This window comes from Gracilinanus agilis, chromosome 4 (genome assembly GCF_016433145.1).
Source record: "Gracilinanus agilis isolate LMUSP501 chromosome 4, AgileGrace, whole genome shotgun sequence".
Lineage (NCBI taxonomy): Eukaryota > Metazoa > Chordata > Mammalia > Didelphimorphia > Didelphidae > Gracilinanus > Gracilinanus agilis.
The window spans coordinates 119387012-119406696 of NC_058133.1; the positions used below are offsets into that span (position 1 = coordinate 119387012).

Sequence of the window (19685 nt, forward strand, 5' to 3'; positions counted from 1 at the left end):
GATATTCCATAGTGAAAAAGGAAGGGGTTTTTGAGTTCTTGTATTGATTGACAAAGGCAGAGGCGGTGGTTGGACATTTCAGTGACAAGGGAAGATTCTATGCCACATGGGGATTTTCGCAGGGACAAGGGATGGGAAGGAGATTCTATATGTCACCATGGAGGGGTCCTCACAGTGACAAGACAGGGAGTGAGGGGATTCCATGGTGACAGAGGTGGGTATTTGGGCACTCCTGGTGACAAAGGCAGAGGGAATGTTGGGCTTTCACAGTGACAAGGCGAGGGGGATTCTATGTCACTGTGGAGAGGTTCTTACGGTAACAAAGGTAGAGGGAGTATTTGGGTTTCATAGGCACAAGGACAGTTGGGACTTTCACAGTGACTGGGCTGAATACTACCCGCATGGGAATCGGGTACTGGCTTGGAGCACAACTTCTTTGAATTTAAGAACCAAAGATATCAGCACCAACTTGTCTCGCCCGCCTCGGATTGAAGTATACCCAAACCCGGAAGTGTTTTCCCTAACCCGGAAGCGGAGCTGCCCCGAAGCCGCGCGGCCCTGGGATGCCCAGGCTCCGCCTCCCGGGGCGCCTCCTCCCCCTACACTGTCTCCTCCGGCTGTGCCTGCTGGGCAGGCTGGCAGGCTGGCAGGAAGCTGGGCAGGGATGCTCTGATGGTCACGGGTGGGCAACGGCGGCAGTGGGCGGCGGGAGGATGACCTCTCCTCGGGACCGGGCTGCAGAGCTGGCGCGTTTCTACACGGTTACCGAGCCCCAGCGGCATCCTAAGGGGTACACGGTGTATAAGGTGACCGCCCGGGTAAGTAAGGGCCCGGGCGTCAGCTGAACTCCGGGGCCCGGAGGGCGTGCGGGGCCGATGGAGAACCGCAAGTCCGGAGAGGTCAGCGATGTTAGTTGCAGGAGTGCAGGATTGGGGCTAGGACAGGTCCGTGGGGTGGGGCTGAGGCTGCAGCTGACAGGTACCTGGGAGTGGGACCTGATGGAACACGGGTGGTGACACTTATGCACCTCGCTTACTACTCATCCCCAGTCTACCTGGCGTCCTGCGTGGGTCTTTGTGCATGCCTTGCTCATGTGTGCTCCGAGAAAGCAGGGACTGTCATATTTCGTGTTCCCCCCAACCCTATGCCTTGAAATGGGTAGGTGCATTGTTGTGTTTGTTTAATGAATGAATGAAGGAATGAGGCTTTTTGGAGATACCATTGAGGCAGAAGGTGCAGAAGTGAGCCAGGAACGAGAGGGTGGGGACTAATGGCCGAGGTGGGACCGGCAGCCCCTGCTTCAGGTAAGAGATCTCCATTCTCAGAGAGGGAAGCCTGGAATGCTCCTTTCCCTATGGAGAAGATTGTGGTGCCATCCTATCTCTGGAGTGCAGGTCTTGTTGAACGGGGGAATCTGCTCCCAGATTAGATTCCTCATTCGTTGAACAAGTGCTCATTAGCAAAGAACTGCCCTAGGTTCTAGGGTAATACAAACTTATAAGATATTGCCTCTGCTCTTTAAGGTACCTACACTGAGTGATGAGACACAAACCTAAATAATTCTTAATATGCAGTATTAAATGGTAAGTGCAATAGAATGTTAGTCCATATGATCTCCAAGAATAATATTGAAATTTTCACCATTGGACTCAAATTGTTCACCTTGTTCTAGAGGTCCTATTTTTATGGTGTTTGAATTCTTTATATATTAGTGAAGCTATGTAAAGCATAGTCTGGAGGAAGGTTATCAGGATCAAATATTTATTGAATGTCTCTCTCTATAGCAGTATTGTACTAGGTTGTTCTGTGGGGTCAGCTATATATATTTGTTCTCTTCTGGAGATGGATAAAGTAGAGATTTCTGGATCTTTTCAAGTATACACTCTTCTACATATGTATAACTACATATACAAATATAATATAAGCATACACATATACACATTCATTCACATATGTAATATATATATAAACATTTTATTATTTAAAATTGCATATATACTATTTAAGTCCCCACCTGACTATTACTTAAAATCTTATAGCAGATCTATTCATTTATACAAATTAACAATTATGTTAATTACTAACTATATTAATTTAAAGGGGAGAGAAATCCTTGATAGAGTGGTCAAGGAAAACTTCAGAGTCAAAGTCAAGCCCAAGTCTCACTCACATGTATGGAAGATGAAGTAGTATATGAATATATGAAGAATGGATGAGTGGGGACAGAGGAGAGAAATAGGATGAGCAGATTGGAAAGAATACATTTTTGGGGACATAGTGAGTGAATCAGTCTGGATGGAGAAGGGGATGTTTCTTGAGTAAAGAGAGATTTGGCACACTTGGGGCCTTGTTAAAAAAGCATCATGAGGCACGGAAGTATTTTTTTTATTGTTTGATGTTATTTCATAACTGTGTAAGAAATTTTGTAAGATAAGGGAATCCTTAAATCACTCCTAAAGAAACTTTAGTTTCCAGAATATTTAGAGATGTATAGTTATCAGTTTTTTATATGTTACATTGGGTACCATTATCAACTAAACATATTCTTTTTACCCCCACCAAAGTCCTATTCCATTGCCTAATTAAGGTAAGGAAATGACCTTGGAGGAGTTGATGCTTGCAGTGAAAAAGCTCTTGCATGTTTTGCTAAGCTGCAAAGGCTTTGAGTATGGGCCTGGCCATATACTACATGGCTTTTGACCAGTTACTACCTATGTAAGTTTGGAGAAGCTCATTACAGTGGTGAATATTCTTCTACTACAACAACGCAGGAGCTCCTTTATTAAGATGCTAGAAGTTTATAATATATCAGCATATTCACTGATAAAATTAGTGATTGAAGTTTATTCTTTCCTTATGTAAAAGGGTAGGATTACAGTACAGAACTTAAATATTTGTACCTTATGATAAAATCTTCATTATATTATTTTTTAACATCATAATTTAAAACATAGTAGCAAATTACCTTAGAATTCCCAGAATCTATATTCTATTCATATTTGAACCATATAACATTAAAATTGAAAAAGATTTTGGAGATCATATGGAATGACTTGAACTAGAAAATAGCTTATACTATTTTCTCCTTCCTCAATCATCTTATTTATTTTTTAAGCTTTTGGCTTTTTAATTGATAAAGTTATTAAAATATTTAATCAAGACAAAAGTACCTTTAAATATTAAGAATAATTTTCCCTATTTGGAACTATGACCCAAAACTTACTAAACTGAAGGCTTTTTGGGCCAGCCATTCTCATGCTAGGCCATACTTCAAAAAGATCAAATAAAGAGGAAAAAGATCCAAATGTACAAAAATATTTATAGCAATCTTTTGTAGTAGCCAAATATCAGAAACTAATGGAGTGGCCACCTATCGGAGAATGCCTAAACAAATTTTGGTATATATAATGGAATATTATTTCTCATTAAAAAAGGAGGCTAGGAAGACCTCTATAACTTGATGCTGTTTTGAAGTGAACTAATTCACTGTAGTAAGCAGAACTAGAACAATTTAAACAAAAGACATAAAGAAAAACAATTATGAATGACTTTAGGATGCTAATCAGTGCAATGATGAATTAAAAGGCCAGAAGACTGAACATGAAACACTAATTCTGCCATGGAGGTGATGACTTTCAAATGCATAGAGATATTCATTTTTAGACATGGCCAATTTTGGGAATTTGTTTTCCTGGCCTATTCATATTTATTATGAGAACTTTTTTCTTATTTTCTTTCATTGTTCACTTAGGAAGTAGTGTGAGGGAATGATAATAAATGATTGTAAAAATAAAATAAAAATAACTATTAATGGTTTAAAATAAATAAAACTGTTACTATCTTTAGTGCTGAGAAAAACATTTTCCCCCTTGAGAATTAAGCAAAGAAGTGCCCCTTTGAGAATATCTCATGAAATAGATAAGCAAAGAAATCTGATGTTTGCTATCTGTCTGTTTGTCTTTCTCACTGAATTATACCTAAACATAACTTCAGGTGATATTCTCCATATTTTCAATTCTTGAAGTATAGTATATTTCTGTGGAGTGGTTGGGTCTTAGTGATTCAAAGTAGCAGTATTTTTCTATTTCAGGTAATAGCATTCTTTTTTTCATTATAACTTGCTTTAAATTTCTACCATTTCCTTGAAGCTGACAGGATCATTTAATGAACTGATTTTCAAATAGTTACCAAGAGATTCCCTATTTTAACTCTTTGTGTTGTCTTACCTTGTATTGGATATATAGATAGGAAAAAATAAGACAATAGTTTTGTGTTTATTTTTTGCCTTTATTTGTAGGAGATAGTGGAAAGGACAGTGGATTTGGAGTAGGATGACCTGGGTTTGAATTCTGCATTGACTCCTTGCTATATGTATGACCATAGGCAATTGTGTAACTTAACTTTTCTGTACCTCAGTTTCTTTATCTGCAAAATGAAGTGGTTGGATTAGTATCTAAGGTCCCTTACAACTTTGAATTTTATGAACCTAGAAGTATCCTGAAGTAGATTTTTTTTTGATCCTCTATTAAGTTTATAACATTCTTAGAAAAATATGATAGACCTTTCAGCATTGTTAAGTGAGTAGTGTTATGTTTCCTTTTTGAATACTATTACATGATTCAAAATAGAAAAAAATACTTTGTTGCATAGTAGGAAAAGCAGTGGATTTGGAAGTTAAGAAACCTGAATTTTTGCTCTTGTAGCATTGATTTGTCAGTGATTCGTGTAAATCACTTAATGGTATAGTTTCCTCATTCTTAAATTGAGGAGATTGGTCAATTCCTTAATATTTTCTATCTTTATGATTTATTATGTTTTATGATTATAATAAGCTTTTCCTTAAATACATGTATGTTGCTTCAGGATGGTTTGACCAGTCAAGTTCATATTCTCTATTAAATACAAAGCAAAGGTGTCTTTCATCATGCTTAATGAAGAAGCACTTTTTTCCTTCTTGTAGGGAGAAAGTTTCAAATAGATTTTTTTGATTATTTAGAAATTTAATACTTTTAAAGGGAAGAAGGGCAGCTGAGTGGCTCAGTGGATTGAGAGCCAGGCCTAGAGATGGGAGGTTTTGGGTTCAAATTTGGCCTCAGATACTTACTACCTGTGTGACCCTGGGCAAGTCACTTAATACCTATTGCCTAGTCTTTACTGCTCTTCTGCCTTAGAACCAAATACACAGTATTGCTTCTGAAACAGAAGGTAAGAGTTTAAAAAAAAATAAAAAGGAGAAGGAAGTCAAATGCTTTGCTTTGTATGTGATGGGTGGTTAGTGTTAAGCTGTTCAGTGTGTACACATTTAGTTTTCAATTCAGTTAGAACCCTGCTTTATGCCAGGCATTGCCAATTTATAGTGCCAAGTACCAGAGGTAGCATCAAGATTTTTTTGGACATGTGGCAAAATTGTAAAATAAGTAGACTCTTTCTACCATCCCTTGGCATTCCTTCTCCACTACTTTGCTTCCTTATTGAATCACCTAAATTTACCTTTGCCGTCAGTGCTTGGAAAGGGATAACTGTTTTCTGAACTGTTTGTGGAAGTCAGCAATCATTATTGTATATGTATAGTACTACATATCCTAAGTTCAGTTATCTGTTCCTTGTTTCCTCATAGCTGGTGACCAGAAAAAAGTGAAATGGTAGAGGTAGAGAAGAGTGTAAATAAGGATGAAGAGAGAAGACTGTGCATAGCTAGCTAGTGTGGTATTCTTACCCAGAATCATATGATTATAGCTTTAGATCTGGAAGGAATTTAGGAGGTCATGTAGTTCAACTCCTTCATTTTGTTGATGAGGAAAATGAGGCCCAGAAAAGTTAAGTGGATTGTTAAAGGCTAAAAAGGTGGTAAATGGCAGAGCTGGAATTTATACCCTTCTGACTTCAAATGCAGCATTTGTTTCCTTGCTTTCCTTTGCCTTTTATTTTCTTCACCTCTCTTACCTGTCCTCTCCATTTTCTTCTGTCATTTTGTGAAACCACATGATTTAATCTATAACACAAAATAGTTAAAAAAAAAAAAAAAGCTAAGCACTCCCCTTATGGACTTTTCTGTGCAACCATTTCTCAAAACCTTCTTCAGTGTATCCTCTAGAGAAGAGACAGTTCCAGATTCTCACTGTAATCTCCACAGGTCATAGGAGAGATTGAGGGAAGAGTTTGTGGGTTCTGTAAGCCATGAAGAAAGGAGATGATATAAGGAAGTGATGATCTCCTAGTCTTCTAATCAACTGCTTAAGTCATGGTACTACTGTGCTATTTTTTCTTTGAATCATTTTTGTAGATTGTACAAAAATTGCATGGGAATCTTCTATCTTATGCAGGAAGATATAAAACATGCACCTTCTAAAAATAACTTGAGTGAAGACAAATGACTTAATTACATGTAGTATTTTATAATAGTTAAAACTTATATACAAGCATGAAGAAAGGCAACTGGGTTGGTTACATTAATGATGGTTATCATATTCTGCACAGGGTCCTAAAAGATTGAGCAGCTGAATTTTTACTTAACTTTAGTTGCCTTTGAATTAGGAGGGTCAAATAAATTGAAGTTCTTTCCCCACCCCCTTTTTCTTTTTCTGAATAATCCCAATTGCTTAAACTTAGACAATAAAGCAAATATATATCAAATGTGAGACTCCTTATAGCTTTCCCCCTTTTTTTAGTATTATGAACTTTTTGGGAAGTCCAAAATAAAGTAGGAAAGAATGGAGTCTATAGTTCTTTAACATATGGAATCTTGGGAAAGAAATCCAGGAGGAATAAGGGGCAGTAGGACTAAATTAAAGGAGAAGTGTGAGGTGATAAGTTGAATAAAGTGAGGTGGGGATGGAGGAGTCAACTTAAGTCTCAGAACTGTTCACTTGTTACCTATCTGGATGTTCTATAGTAGCAGACCATTCTGAAAGATTATATTTCTCTTCTGCTAGCCTGCAACCAGTCAGAAGAGTAGGTAAATATTAGTTGATTTAATTAGCACATTAGAGCAATTTCTAATATTTTTTCTCAGAATTTGTTGAAAGAAAATTAATTTCTAATGGATTAAATGGATTAGAGAGACCTCTTTATGAATTCTTTCCCTTCCCCCAAAGTTTTGTGGTTTCAGATTTCAAGTACATTTCAGGAATGAATTCATTCCTCTTTGTCCTTCTTAAAGAAACTTCATTTTAAATTGTGTTGTGATCTTTTAAAATGAGATTTATTTACTTTTAAAAAGATAATTTATATTTATTTTTAAAAGCATTAGCAGCAACTTTTCATTCTTTTGAAATTCAGAAGAAATATTTTTCTCATTATTTATAAACACAGATTGTTTTGGCTGTTTCCCATGGCTTACTAATGCAAATACAAAATATAATTTTCTCTGTAACGTAATGCTGTAGTTCATATTCTGTACTGGATATTTTTAGAAACTGAAGCATACTTTTAAAAGCACTAGGAAGGCTTATTATTTAAAGAAAATCTTATAAATCATTAATAATTCTCAAACCTCACTGGACCTTACCATAGTATTTTTCTGAAGCTATTTCATATCTCTCTTCTCCTTTATAATAAAATTCCTAGAAAAAATGTTTACACTCTTTACTTCTACTTTCTCTTTTACTCAGTTTCTTTAGTTACCATTCGACTCTTAATTGCCAATTCTGATGGCCTTTTTTTTTCAGTCTTCATCCTTCTGTCTCTCAGCAATTTTTCTTTTTTTTAAACCCTTAACTTCTGTCTTAGAATTGATACTCAGTATTGATTTCAAGGCAGAAGATTGGTAAGGGCTAGGCAATTGGATTTTAGTGACTTGCCAAGGTCACACAGCTAAGAAGTATCTGAGGCCAATTTGAACCTCCTACTTCTGTTTTTAGGCCTGGCACTCTTCCATTAGCCCTATAGTTGCCTTTCTCAGCAGCTTTTGACAGCATTAACCTATCAGTCTTTCACCATGGATACTTTCTTCTCTGAGTTTTTGTGATGCTGTTTTATTGATTTTCCTGTTACTTGACTAACCATTTCTTCTCAGTCTTCTTTCCTGGCCAATTAACTTCATCACTCCTGCTAAATGTATTTTTTTCCCCAAGACTTGGTTCCTGTGTAGCATTGGTCTCACCAAGTTCAGGTAGGGTCTCTGGCAGATGAGTTATTGCCTCAGCTTCCACTGGCCTGGGTTCAGAAGGTCGCTCCTTACTTCTTGAGTCATTTGATGCTGGACTGACTATAGAACTGTGTCCTTTAGACTCTGAACCATAATGCTGAAGGGCCCTCTATAACTTTTGAAACCCACAAGGTGAAAGAGGTTTCACTCCCTTCACCTAGAACAGAAGAGAACAAAGACAGAGGCCAGAGAATGAGGCCTATTCCTTGGAGTCATGTGGCTTCAAAAGGGAGAAGGAACCAGACCATGATCTGTCATTGAATGCCATTTGACAGTGAACAGAACTGCTGAAAATACTGAGAGAAGACAGAGTTGGCAGAGGCTTGAGGCAGAAGCTTGCCAAACTTTTTCAATGGCTTCACAGATAATCAAAAGAACCTCCAATTCTCCAGGTGGTTAGCCTACTGAACTCAGTTACAGAAGTCTATGCGTGCTTTATAGTCTTTTCATGTTACTTTTCTTATTCTTCTGGAAATAGACTTCCAGCCTTTTCCCATGTGGAAGCTTCATCAGTTAAAACCATCTGATGGGGTCTAGGTTTGCACCAGACCATAGTAATCCTGTACCTATTTGAAAAATTTGCTATGTTTAGCAAATAGGTGATGTGTTTTGAATACTTTGTCCATGTCCACAATTTAGAATTCTAGGTGCCAGATGGGAAAGAATGACAATTACTATGGCACAGTCTTTTAGGCTCTTATATCTATTGGCAAAAATCATAGTTGTTCACTAGTACAAAGTTATTCAGAGTCAACAAAAAAAGGAATGTTTTATGAAGTTTTCTGTTATAATTAAAATATTTGAGAGACAGGCTTTTAGGTAAGAATATAAATTTATTGATTAGGTTAGTATTTAACCAATAATTCAATAGGTTAGTGAACCTCTTGCTGTTAAGAGAGTAGGAAGTTCCTTCTTGCAGGTCCATAAATACAATTTGGGAGCTCAGTATTCAGTTCCTCTTTTGGATATCCCAAAACATCTCTCACTGGTGAATAGTTAATGAGGTAGTTGTCCATCAAGATTCAACCCATCCCCATAGGTGCTGGAGGGCAGGACAGTCTGGTATCTGACTGGAAGAGCCTTATCTATTAGATAGGTTTTATGGAGGGACATTCCTAAGAACAAAGGAAATGTAAAAGTCCACATTGATTTGATTTTCTAATCCAGGACCCTGATATAGGAATAAAACAGCATATAAAAAACAAATTCTCACATTACTAAAGATCTCTACTTGTTTTGGTTTTATCAAAGTCCTTTCTTGGTGTTTAAATGACCCATCTTAATCCATAGGCAAAATTTACTATATGTTTAAGAAATGAGACCTTTATCAGAGAAACTTGCAGCAAATCTTCCCCTCTACCCCTGTTTCCTATTTTCCTTAAGATCTTTAGGTTTATCAAATACTAGATTACTATGGTCATCTACTATTGCATGTTTGATCTGCCACTCTGTTTCTTAACTAGTCCCAGATTATTTTAATGATTACTACTTTGTAATATAGTTTGAAATCTGGTACTACTAGCTGACTTCTTCACATTTTTTTTCATTGATTCCCTTGATATTCTTGACCTTTTTTTAAAGATGAAATTTGTTATTATTTTTCTATCACTATATGATTATTCTTTGGTATATATGATTATTCTTTGGTAGTTTAATTGGTATGGCACTAAATAAATGAATTAACTTTGGCAGAATTGTCTTTTATTACATTGGCTTGGTATTTTATTACATTGGTATTGGTGGAATTTATCATTCTATCTCTTATAGCTGGGTTTTGTTGGTAGCATATAGGATGCTGAAGATTTATGTGGGTTTATTTTGTATCTTGCAACTTTGTTGAAGCTGTTATGTTATAAACAGTTATAAAAGCTGTTTCAGCTTTTAGTTTTTTCATTGATTTTCTGGGGTTTTGTAAATATACCATCATATCAACTGCAAAGAGTTTGTTTCTTCATTGCCTATTTTTATTCCTTCAATTTTCTTGTCTTATTACTATAGCATTTCTAGTACAATGTTGAAAAATAATGATGATAATGTACATCCCTACTTCATTCCTAATCTTTGGGAAGTCTTCAAGTTTGTCCCTATTACAACTAATGCTTGCTCTTTGTTTTATAGAGGTAACTACTCATCACTTTAAGAAAGCTCTCATTGATTCCTCTGCTTCTTAGTGTTTTTTTTTTAATAGAACTAAGTATCGTATTTTATCAAATGCCTTTTCTGCATCTATTGATATAATCATTTGATTTTTTTTGGTTAATGTTATTGATCTGGTCAATTAGGCCATGTTGATAGTTTTCCTAATATTGAACCAGACCTGCATTACTGGTATAAATCCCATCTGGTTATAACATATGATCTTTGTGATATATTGCTTTAATCTTCTTGCTAGCATTTAAAGTTTTTGCATCAATATTCATTAAGGAAATTGGCTCATAGTTTTCCTATTCTTGAATCAATCCTGCTTTCCTTGAATTAACGCAATTTGGTCACTCTTTGCTTTGAGTCAGTTTTTATATGTATGCCTTTTCATAATCTTATATCCATATTTGCTATTTTTTAGTAGCATAATAATATTTGATTATGGTGTTGTGTCATTATTTATTTCATTTTTCTCCAGTAGTTGAAGATGTAGATTTCTCCAATTTTTTTTATTATAAACAAAACTGATTAGTATTTTTTAATAGGTAGACCATTTCCTCCTCCCCCCTTTTTTAGGACATCCCTAACATATAATTCTTGGAATCTCTGGGTAAATAGCTGTTATTAGTTCTAAAATTCTTACCATTTTATTGCTGTTTAATCATTTCAATCTTGTCTAATTTTTCATTTCCCCATTTGGGTTTTTTTTTTTTTTGGCAAAGGTACTAGATTGCCATTTCCTTTTCTAGCTCATTTATAGATGAAGAAACTGAGGCAAAAAGGGTTAAATGACTTGCCTAGTGTCACATATCTAATAAGTATCTTAGTTGGATTTGAATTCAGATCTTTCTCACTCCAGGCCTGTATTTTATCAAAGGATAATAGGCCTGACACTCTATCCAGAGTTCCACCTTGCAGCCCTTCTTATCTTTTTTGCATATACAAACTTGAGGAAGAAAACCCACAGGAAGACCCACAAATAAATAAAACCAATTCCTGCTTTCTAGAAACATTCTACTGAGAATTTTCAACTTATATTCAAGTCTTTATGATAAAGGGAAAATTGTGGTGGGAGGGAACACTTAACTGGTTAAACCAGAGAATCAGGGAAGACTTTACAGAACAGTTGGCTTCTAAGTTGAGTGTTGGAGGAAGACAAAGTTCTTGAGAGGCAGAAATGAGCATTCTAAGGATGAAGAAAAACTTGTGAGAGTGTACTTAGAAGATGGAGTATCACATTTGAAGAACAACTAGTAGTCCAATTTGACTAGAATGTGTAGGGTATGATGGGAAGTACATGAAATAAGTCTGGACAGGCAGGTTGAGCCACATTACAGAAGACCTTAAAATAGTTGTCCAAAGAGTTTACATTTTATCATATAGAAAAAATTAGAACTCGCTAAAGGTTTTTGAGCAAGAGATTGGTATGATCAGAACAGTACCTTAGGAAGATGATTTTGTTAGCTGTGTACTCTACCTAGTCAACTGACTAGATTGTTGAGAAGTCACTGACCTACATTGTTAGGGGAGTCTTCTCACCTGGCAGTTCTTCCTAAAGAATTTCAAGTCTAGTTTTTATCACTATCACTAGTTTTGGATTAAATGAAATGAAAATGAATTAAATTGAGAACATCTGTGCAAAATGCCCAAAAATTTTAAATACAGTTTAACTATCAAGTACTATAGTATTATTATAGTATTATTATTCTAGTAATTATAATTGTTAAAATTGTTGGTTGCTAATGTCATTAATTAGTAACATTACATCTCTTAATATTTGTATTCATTGTAATGAATAATAATTAGTGTTATCAAATATAATTATCACTACTATTTAATAAAAGATAATGACCTCTCTGCTTAGAAGAAAGAATATCAGTAGTGGCACAGAAAGCAGAAATCCAACAGTTCCTAAAACATCATTTTATAGTTATAGACATTGTTATTCATACCTCTGTAGGTGGCTTATTGTCAACTTGACACTATATTCCAAACTTTAAAAAAAATTGGATTTATTGAAAATGTGATTTGATTTATACACTAGTAAAATCAATTTACAAATGTAAAGAAAGTATTTTATGAAGTTACTTATAGTGGTATTAGGAAGTTTTTTATTCTTCTGGAATATTATCTGGTTTACATATTATCTGTGTTGTCACTGCTTTTTAGAACTTTTGTAAGTAAGAAGAAAGTAAAGATAAAGAAAGTAAAAATCAAGTTAGACAGTTATGTAAAATGTTATAAAAATTATTGAAATATTTGCATTGGGGAAAGGATTTGGAATGAATGGCAAAAATTGGATAGATTACATGAATGATATCTACTTACTTATCTATTATAGCTCAGTTCTTACTATAAGTAATTGACAATTTTTTAACTATAAGAGGTTTTTCATGTTTGTATGTATTGAAAGTTGGAAAAGCTGAAATATACTTACAAACATTGTATAATATAACTGGCTACTTAGAGCCTTTGGCAGAGGTTAGGGAAAGGGTCATTTTGCATTCTTGACTTTTTCAGATGCCAGTGGCTTTACCACCTTTAAAAATTTCAGACTTAAAAAAAAATTTGTATGGGCATCATTTCTATACTAGTGGTTTTCTCTCCCTATTCTTCCTTTCTAAGTTGCTGATTATAGCCTACTATAGATTGAAAAGCAACAAAAACAAGCTTATTAGGTCCATGTGCAAAATTAGAACTAATTAAATTAAGAATGTAGATCTGTGAATAAATGTAGGAGCTTAGGATTCATTTATTTTGGTATTAAATTTGGTAACTCAGGGGTTACCTCACTACCTTTTGGGATTTATTTCTTGGTTCTTGGTTGTGTTCCAGAAAGGTAAAGTTGCCTGAGAGCTTATTTCTGTAAAATTAAGCTTTATTTCTTTTAATAAGCTTTGTTGGTTATTTTGCTAACATAAGGCAATGAGAAGAATGTCACGTGAAAGTTGAAATTCTGACACTGATCTTTATTTTATTATTTTTTTTTTATTGTAGATTGTCTCAAGAAGAAATCCAGAGGATGTCCAAGAGGTAACACATTTATACTTGTGAAAATTTTACTTATTGGACAGATTTTCTGTTAAATACAACAGCAGAAATGGAACAGGTTTTTCTGTGTTTCAATCTTAATGTATGTTTTGGCATGTGTCAAGATTGCTTCTGTGAAACTTTGTGAAATCGTGGATCAAGATCTGACTTGAGAGTCAGCAAGAACAGGATTGAAGCCTTGGGCCTAAACACTCTGGCTGTGACTGGGCAGAAGCCATTTAACCTCTCAGTGCTCCAAGCAGTTCCCTCAGAGTAGCAGAGCAGGTACTGACTTAACATTAGATGAGCTAGTTTCTTCATTGAAAGTTCACTTTCTCTGATAAAAATTATAGGTTCAGTTATCCTTGCACTTCCCTTAGCTGACCTGCTCTTAGTTATATTACAAAAACTAAGCAGTCTTATCTCCATTTCAGGTGCATCTAGAATAACACATTGCTAAAAATAAGTTTACATGTTAAAGACTGTCTAAATTTTGGATATAGGGTTCAGTTGACAATTTCGAGTTGTGTGAATCATCTGTGAATATGTTTTCATTTCTATCTTTCACTGTTAGTAGTCTTTTGTGAACATTTCAGTGTCATTTTCTCCCTGAAAAGATACTAACCTATTAGTTCTAGATTGAAATTTTATTCTGGAACTCATTACTTGAAGATACTCTGTGCTTAATATGCTCATTAAAATAATTCAGTGAAAGCTTTGCTGCATCTTAATATTTGATTATCTTTTATTTCTGTCCCTGCTAGTTCACTGAGATCAAAAGGGACACAGACTAAGACTTTTCTTCAGTTCCACAAAATTACTTAGAATGTATTCGAGGTTATATACAATATTGATTCTGATGGTGTGACATCAGTCTTACATTTGATTTTATTTCATTTGTTACATATGCTGGGAGTTTGACTAAATTCAAATTCTGATAATTTAAAAAGATTGCCTGGCAACTATGAATTTGTGAATTTTAAGCTTCTGAAAATTTTGCTACTGTATTAAGGAAAGTAGATTGTAGTTCCTTTGTAAGAAATCTCATTTGTAGGACTGTTGTATTATAGTTTTGTAGCTTGATATTCCCCTTTTCCAGGGAGAATCCTGACTTGAATCTATCCATCAACACAATTTCTGCCATTTCCTTAATCATCTTTTTTTTTGGAAAACCCTTTTTTATAACAACAGTTGGTGAACCATTCATCAGAAAACTATTGTAAGTGTCTTTCAGTCAGACTATTGCATGGTGCTATATTAGAAATGATAATATAAAGGCATTAAAAAGTCTTCCAGTATAGCTGACTTCACCTAACTTTAAAGTACATTCACTAAATTATAATAAAACTGCTTTGGTTTTTCCATTGATCTCATTTCATATGCTCCTTTCAGTGTAGTTACTGATGATTCTCCAAAATGAATTAACCAATCAGGATTTCAGGTTCCATTTGACTAATTTAAAAAAAAAATTGAAACAATAGCTGCTCCTAAGTGAAAATAGTTAAGATAGTTGCTGTTTTAGGGATCAAGTCATTCTCCATTGGGGCCGTTGAAAATTTTTAGATATGTTGTGGTAGTTGGAGGAATTCTTGTTTGTTTTTTGGGTGTTGTGTTAGTCCTGCTGAAGACACAGGTATCTTTGTAGCTGTGTCATGTAGTGAAATAGTGGATGCAGTTTTAAATCAGATTGAAATTCCTTTGCGAAAAACAATAAAGCCTTGTCTACTTTAGTCAGGATCCTATTTGAAGAGAACATTTTCCCTGTAGTTCGTATGAAGAATGTTTTGTTTCTTTTGGAGAATGGTGCAATTTGGGCAAAGGTAGTATAATTATTGGAAGCAATGCATGTTCATAAGCAACTAGGAAAATAAATGGAGGTTTGTGGAAGCAATGAGAAGCTGTAGAATGGTTAAAGGATTGGATTCATTAGAACTATATGCTGTCTCCAGTTAGAAATTGAGAAAATTTTATAACTTTTATAATTTTTTCCCCTTAGGTCATTCTAGTGTCTGAAATCAATTTATTCATTTGGGAAAAATGCTAAATTATCACCTTATAAAATAAATTTAGTTTAATCTTTTCTTTTTCCTTTACTTTATTCACTCTCAATTCTTAATGTGTTTATCAAAAGTATTTATCATGGTAATTCTAAAAGACTTTAATTGCTGAGGTTATAAGTAGTTGTTGCTTCTGACTATAGCAGAAACCAGAGTAGTAGGATAAAAGACTATATAAAATAGTATGGTAAAAAAGGTGACTGGAAGAGCTTCTTCTTTTGCATGATTGCTATAACTCAGTATTCCTCATGAGTATGAAATTTTATTAATGAAAATTGACATAGCAATGGAATTGTATTAAAGCCTTATAGTATTCTTTCATAGTAGAAATTCTGGAAGCTGTTTACATGAATGAAAGACATGTAGGCCTAAGAAAATAAGAGCAGATACTCAAGTAGCAAAAGAGAGGGAAAGGCAGACTTATAGAAGGAAAGGAGAAGAAAGCTCATAAAAGAATAGTATACATTGATTTAATAGAAAAGTGATTGAAGCAGTAGATCTAAAGGTAAAGGCTGGAGGTAAACAGAAAGGCTAATGGTAATTAGAACAACCAATCATAAAACGTGTGGATCAAACCACAAAATCTGAAAGCCTTTTCTGGGCCCCCTATTAAAGGGTCAGTTAAGAAGTCTCAAATACAATTTTTCTGCAAAAAAATTTTTTTTTTACTTTATCTGGTTACTTAATTTATATATTCAACATTGAATATGTATATACCTTATAGAAAAAATTCACATTCATTGTTTTTTTGAGTTTTTTTTTTCCTGAGATCAAATGACTAGAACAATAGCTTAGTGTTATACACCTTTGTGGTAGAGACAACATTTTGGGGAAAGTTCATTGTTTTCACCGTTACTTATATATTCTTTTTTTTGTGGGGGGGTAAGCTCATCAATTTTGGGCTTATGTTTGGTATTTTTATCAGCCTTGGATATTAATAGTCACTACACACACTTGATTATCATTTCTGGTTGTGCTTTTTATTCATGTCTCCATTTTAAAGACTTTTGGAAACATCAAAACTTAAGAGAAAATAATAGGTCATGGAATTCTCCTGTCTCCTTATCTGTTCTTAAATAAAGGAGACTTCATTTCATTTTATTCATGTTTTTACTACTTTTTAGGTTTTGAGATGCTTTGTATTCTCCAGGTTCTTTGAAAGTTCCAATTTGCCCCTGTATATTCTGACAGTAGTGAGAAAATAATTTAGACTGAGGTAAAGAAATATAAATCATTGCTTTGGAGTTTCAGTTCTTAATCTAAAAGCCCATTTACTGTTATTGTGGTTTATGTGTATTGCATTTTTAACCACTGTTTTGAATAGATTTTTTTGATTACTAGACTAATTCTAGATTTCCCATATTAAAGGTTGTCTTTTAAAAAAATTTCATTTAAAAAATGTTTTAAAGAAAAATTTAAACCTTGTTTGGATATTCTTTGGAAGCACACTAATATAGAGGGCAGGCGGTTTATACTAGGATTTATATTTTTTTGTTTATCCCATTTATTAGATAACTTAAAAAAATCTTCATTATTTATTGGCACCCATCTCATTGAAAGATGTATTGCTTTCAAGGGTCCTTCACTCATCTTAACTTTCTCAGCCATTCTTCATGAAATGATATTTTCCTAATCATTTTGCTATAGCAGTGTGGTAAGAGGCTATAATACTGTACTTAGATATCTGAAGACTACCATTCAAATCCTATTTCAGATACTTACTTTGTGAATATGGGCAAGTCAGTTACTCTCCTAGAGCCTAGGTTTCCTCATTTGTAAAATGAGAATAATAATTGAATGACTGTTTCCTAAGGTTGGTTGTGAAGAAAATACATTATAAACCTTAAGGAGCTATATAAAGGAGGTTGTTTTTATGAGTATCATTGAGAAAGATTATTTTATGTGACTATGTTGCTAATTACCTTACCTAACCTTTGGGGCTCTGAGTCTAGGGACTACTCTAGATGTTATATCAGCTTTCTTAAAGCTTGATGAACATTATAGGATGATGGGCATAATAATAAGAGACAAAATAGCATCACTTGCACCGTAGGCCAATGCAGTGGCCTATCTGCCAGTATATTAATAAAATAAAACCACTGTACATGGTAGAAACAAATGGAAAGTAGATGTGAAACAGAGTAACTACATAGCTATATTTCTTCACCCATATCTTGCAGATGTGACATTAAGTGTTAGACTAAACTGAAGAATCATAGAGCAGTGATTAGGCTCACTCTTAAAAATAGTATGGAACTTAGGTTTTTTTTCAACATGTTTGAGTAGCTATATTTCACATTAGTCTGTAAGGTAGAACCATGTCTCAGAATACTGTAGTATTCTAACTGTAAGTAGGCTGATGGTAAACTGTCCTAAGTAATATACTGAAGTATGGTGTCTGAAAGTAGAATTAGATGAAAGAAATTCTTTAGGGTTAGGCCGCCACACCATTTTAGGCCTAGGACAAATAGAAATATAGAATAAATAGAATAGAAATAAAGCCATAGAATAGCATGAAACAATAACAATAGATAGTTGCCCAATATACAAGAGACAAAACTGGAATGCTTCTTTTTGAAAGGGATAACTCTCTTGCTTATTAATCAAAACAGAATAACATTAGAAAAAGTTATTAAGGATGGTCTTGTAAAATGCAGATACCTTAGTTGTACAGAAAAGAAAGTCTTCACAGAGCATTTGTGTGAAGAATATAGTGATCTAAGGGACTTCTGCTTTTGACCACAGAGATTTTACCTTTAACTGTTTTCCAGAACTTTATTGATAGCTGAACACCATCTTGAGGCATCATAGTGTCTGAATTTTCCTGGGTCTTATATTTACTTATTGCTTATAGAGATCTGCTCTAGCCAATCACTTACCTTCTCTGCTACTGTTACATGACCAAAGGTATGATTTTGTCATTTGCTGCTTCCCATTTCTTTTGAGTATTTAAAAGGAGAAAGATAACATACAAAATTAGAAATAACATTCCAGAGAAATATAATTAGATGTGAATATAAAGGGGAATTACTCAGTCCTAGATAGATGGCATTCCAAACTTTATAACCTAAGCTTCCAAGTTCCCAGGCTCAGTTTGGCTTTTATGATTCTTTCTAGGTTAGGAGATCCCTTAGCCCAAGAAATGAATAAATCCTAGAACACCATTGCCAACTTTGAATTGGTTTATCTGGACTCACTGGTTTGAATTCATTGGTCCATTTTGTGATTCTAGGCTCACTCTCAGTCAATTAGAAATGCTTCTTGATTTTTATGATTGGCTTGCTGTTCCCACCTAATTACTGAATATTTAATAAAAATACAAAGCAGGTAAAGAACAGGTTTCCAGTTACCTCCAAAACTTGAAAATAACTTTATCCAGGAAGTATAACCATTTAGCACAAGGTGCTCAGTAATCGTATATAATATTAGAGTCTCTTCTCATCATGTTAGTCTTTTTAGCCATGTGTACCACTTGGATATAGCATCATCAACAGCATCATCTTTGAATATGAAGATCATATCTTAGGTTGTATTCTCTTCTAACCTTGAACCAGTAAAAGGTAGAGGCTTGGTTTTTATTTTTAAAATATAATTAGATATTGAAGAATAATATGAATGACCAATATTATGTAAAATCAAATGATCTATTTTCCATAGAGTTCATAATTTAAACTTAAACCAAGATATACATGCTTCTTAGACCGCCATTATTTAAAAATGATTTTGGATGGCTCAAATATCAGAAAGCAGTACTCAACAAGAGCCTAAAAGTTAGCCTACTGATGAGTTTAAAGAAGCTATGGTTCTTTTGGTTTTTAACTCTAGATGTATCACTGAAAAACATTTTAATGAACTTTTTAAAATTAAGCTAGTCATAAGAAGTCTAGAGGGATAATTCAAGTCTGAAGGAAAAAGTGTTCGTTTTCCTGCATTCTGTGACTTTGAACTTGATAATACTCATTTCTTAGATGTTATATGAGCAGATAAAACATATCATGTAATTGGAAAGGGAGTAAGGGCCTTCGGAATCATATAGACTTAAAATGAGTCAATCTTTAAAGAGAAAGATGCATTCAGATAATAATACAAAATGATGAATGTTTATAAACTCAAAATAGACATGAAATGTTCATTTGTGATTTGCCTAAGCTTATAAACTAGTACTATTATATGTATATATTATATATATATATATAGTATAGTACTATACTATGATCTTCTGATACCTAGACTTATATTCTTTTTATTATACCATACTATTTTCTTCTCTTGATTTAGGGGAGGAAGACCACTTAAAACTGTGAAAAACA

At 34.2% G+C, this 19685-nt stretch overlaps 1 protein-coding gene across 1 annotated transcript in view; it reads left to right on the top strand.

The window, feature by feature from the left end:
• The first annotated feature begins 637 nt into the window (after positions 1 to 637).
• Positions 638 to 19685, top strand: part of RPS6KC1 (ribosomal protein S6 kinase C1) — a 203602-nt gene continuing 184554 nt past the window's right edge. Inside the window, exons 1-3 of the mRNA XM_044674955.1 lie at positions 638 to 817; positions 4015 to 4090; positions 13286 to 13321. Coding sequence (XP_044530890.1) covers positions 714 to 817; positions 4015 to 4090; positions 13286 to 13321 — 216 coding nt within the window. The 5' untranslated portion in view covers positions 638 to 713. The remainder of the gene's footprint in view (positions 818 to 4014; positions 4091 to 13285; positions 13322 to 19685) is intronic.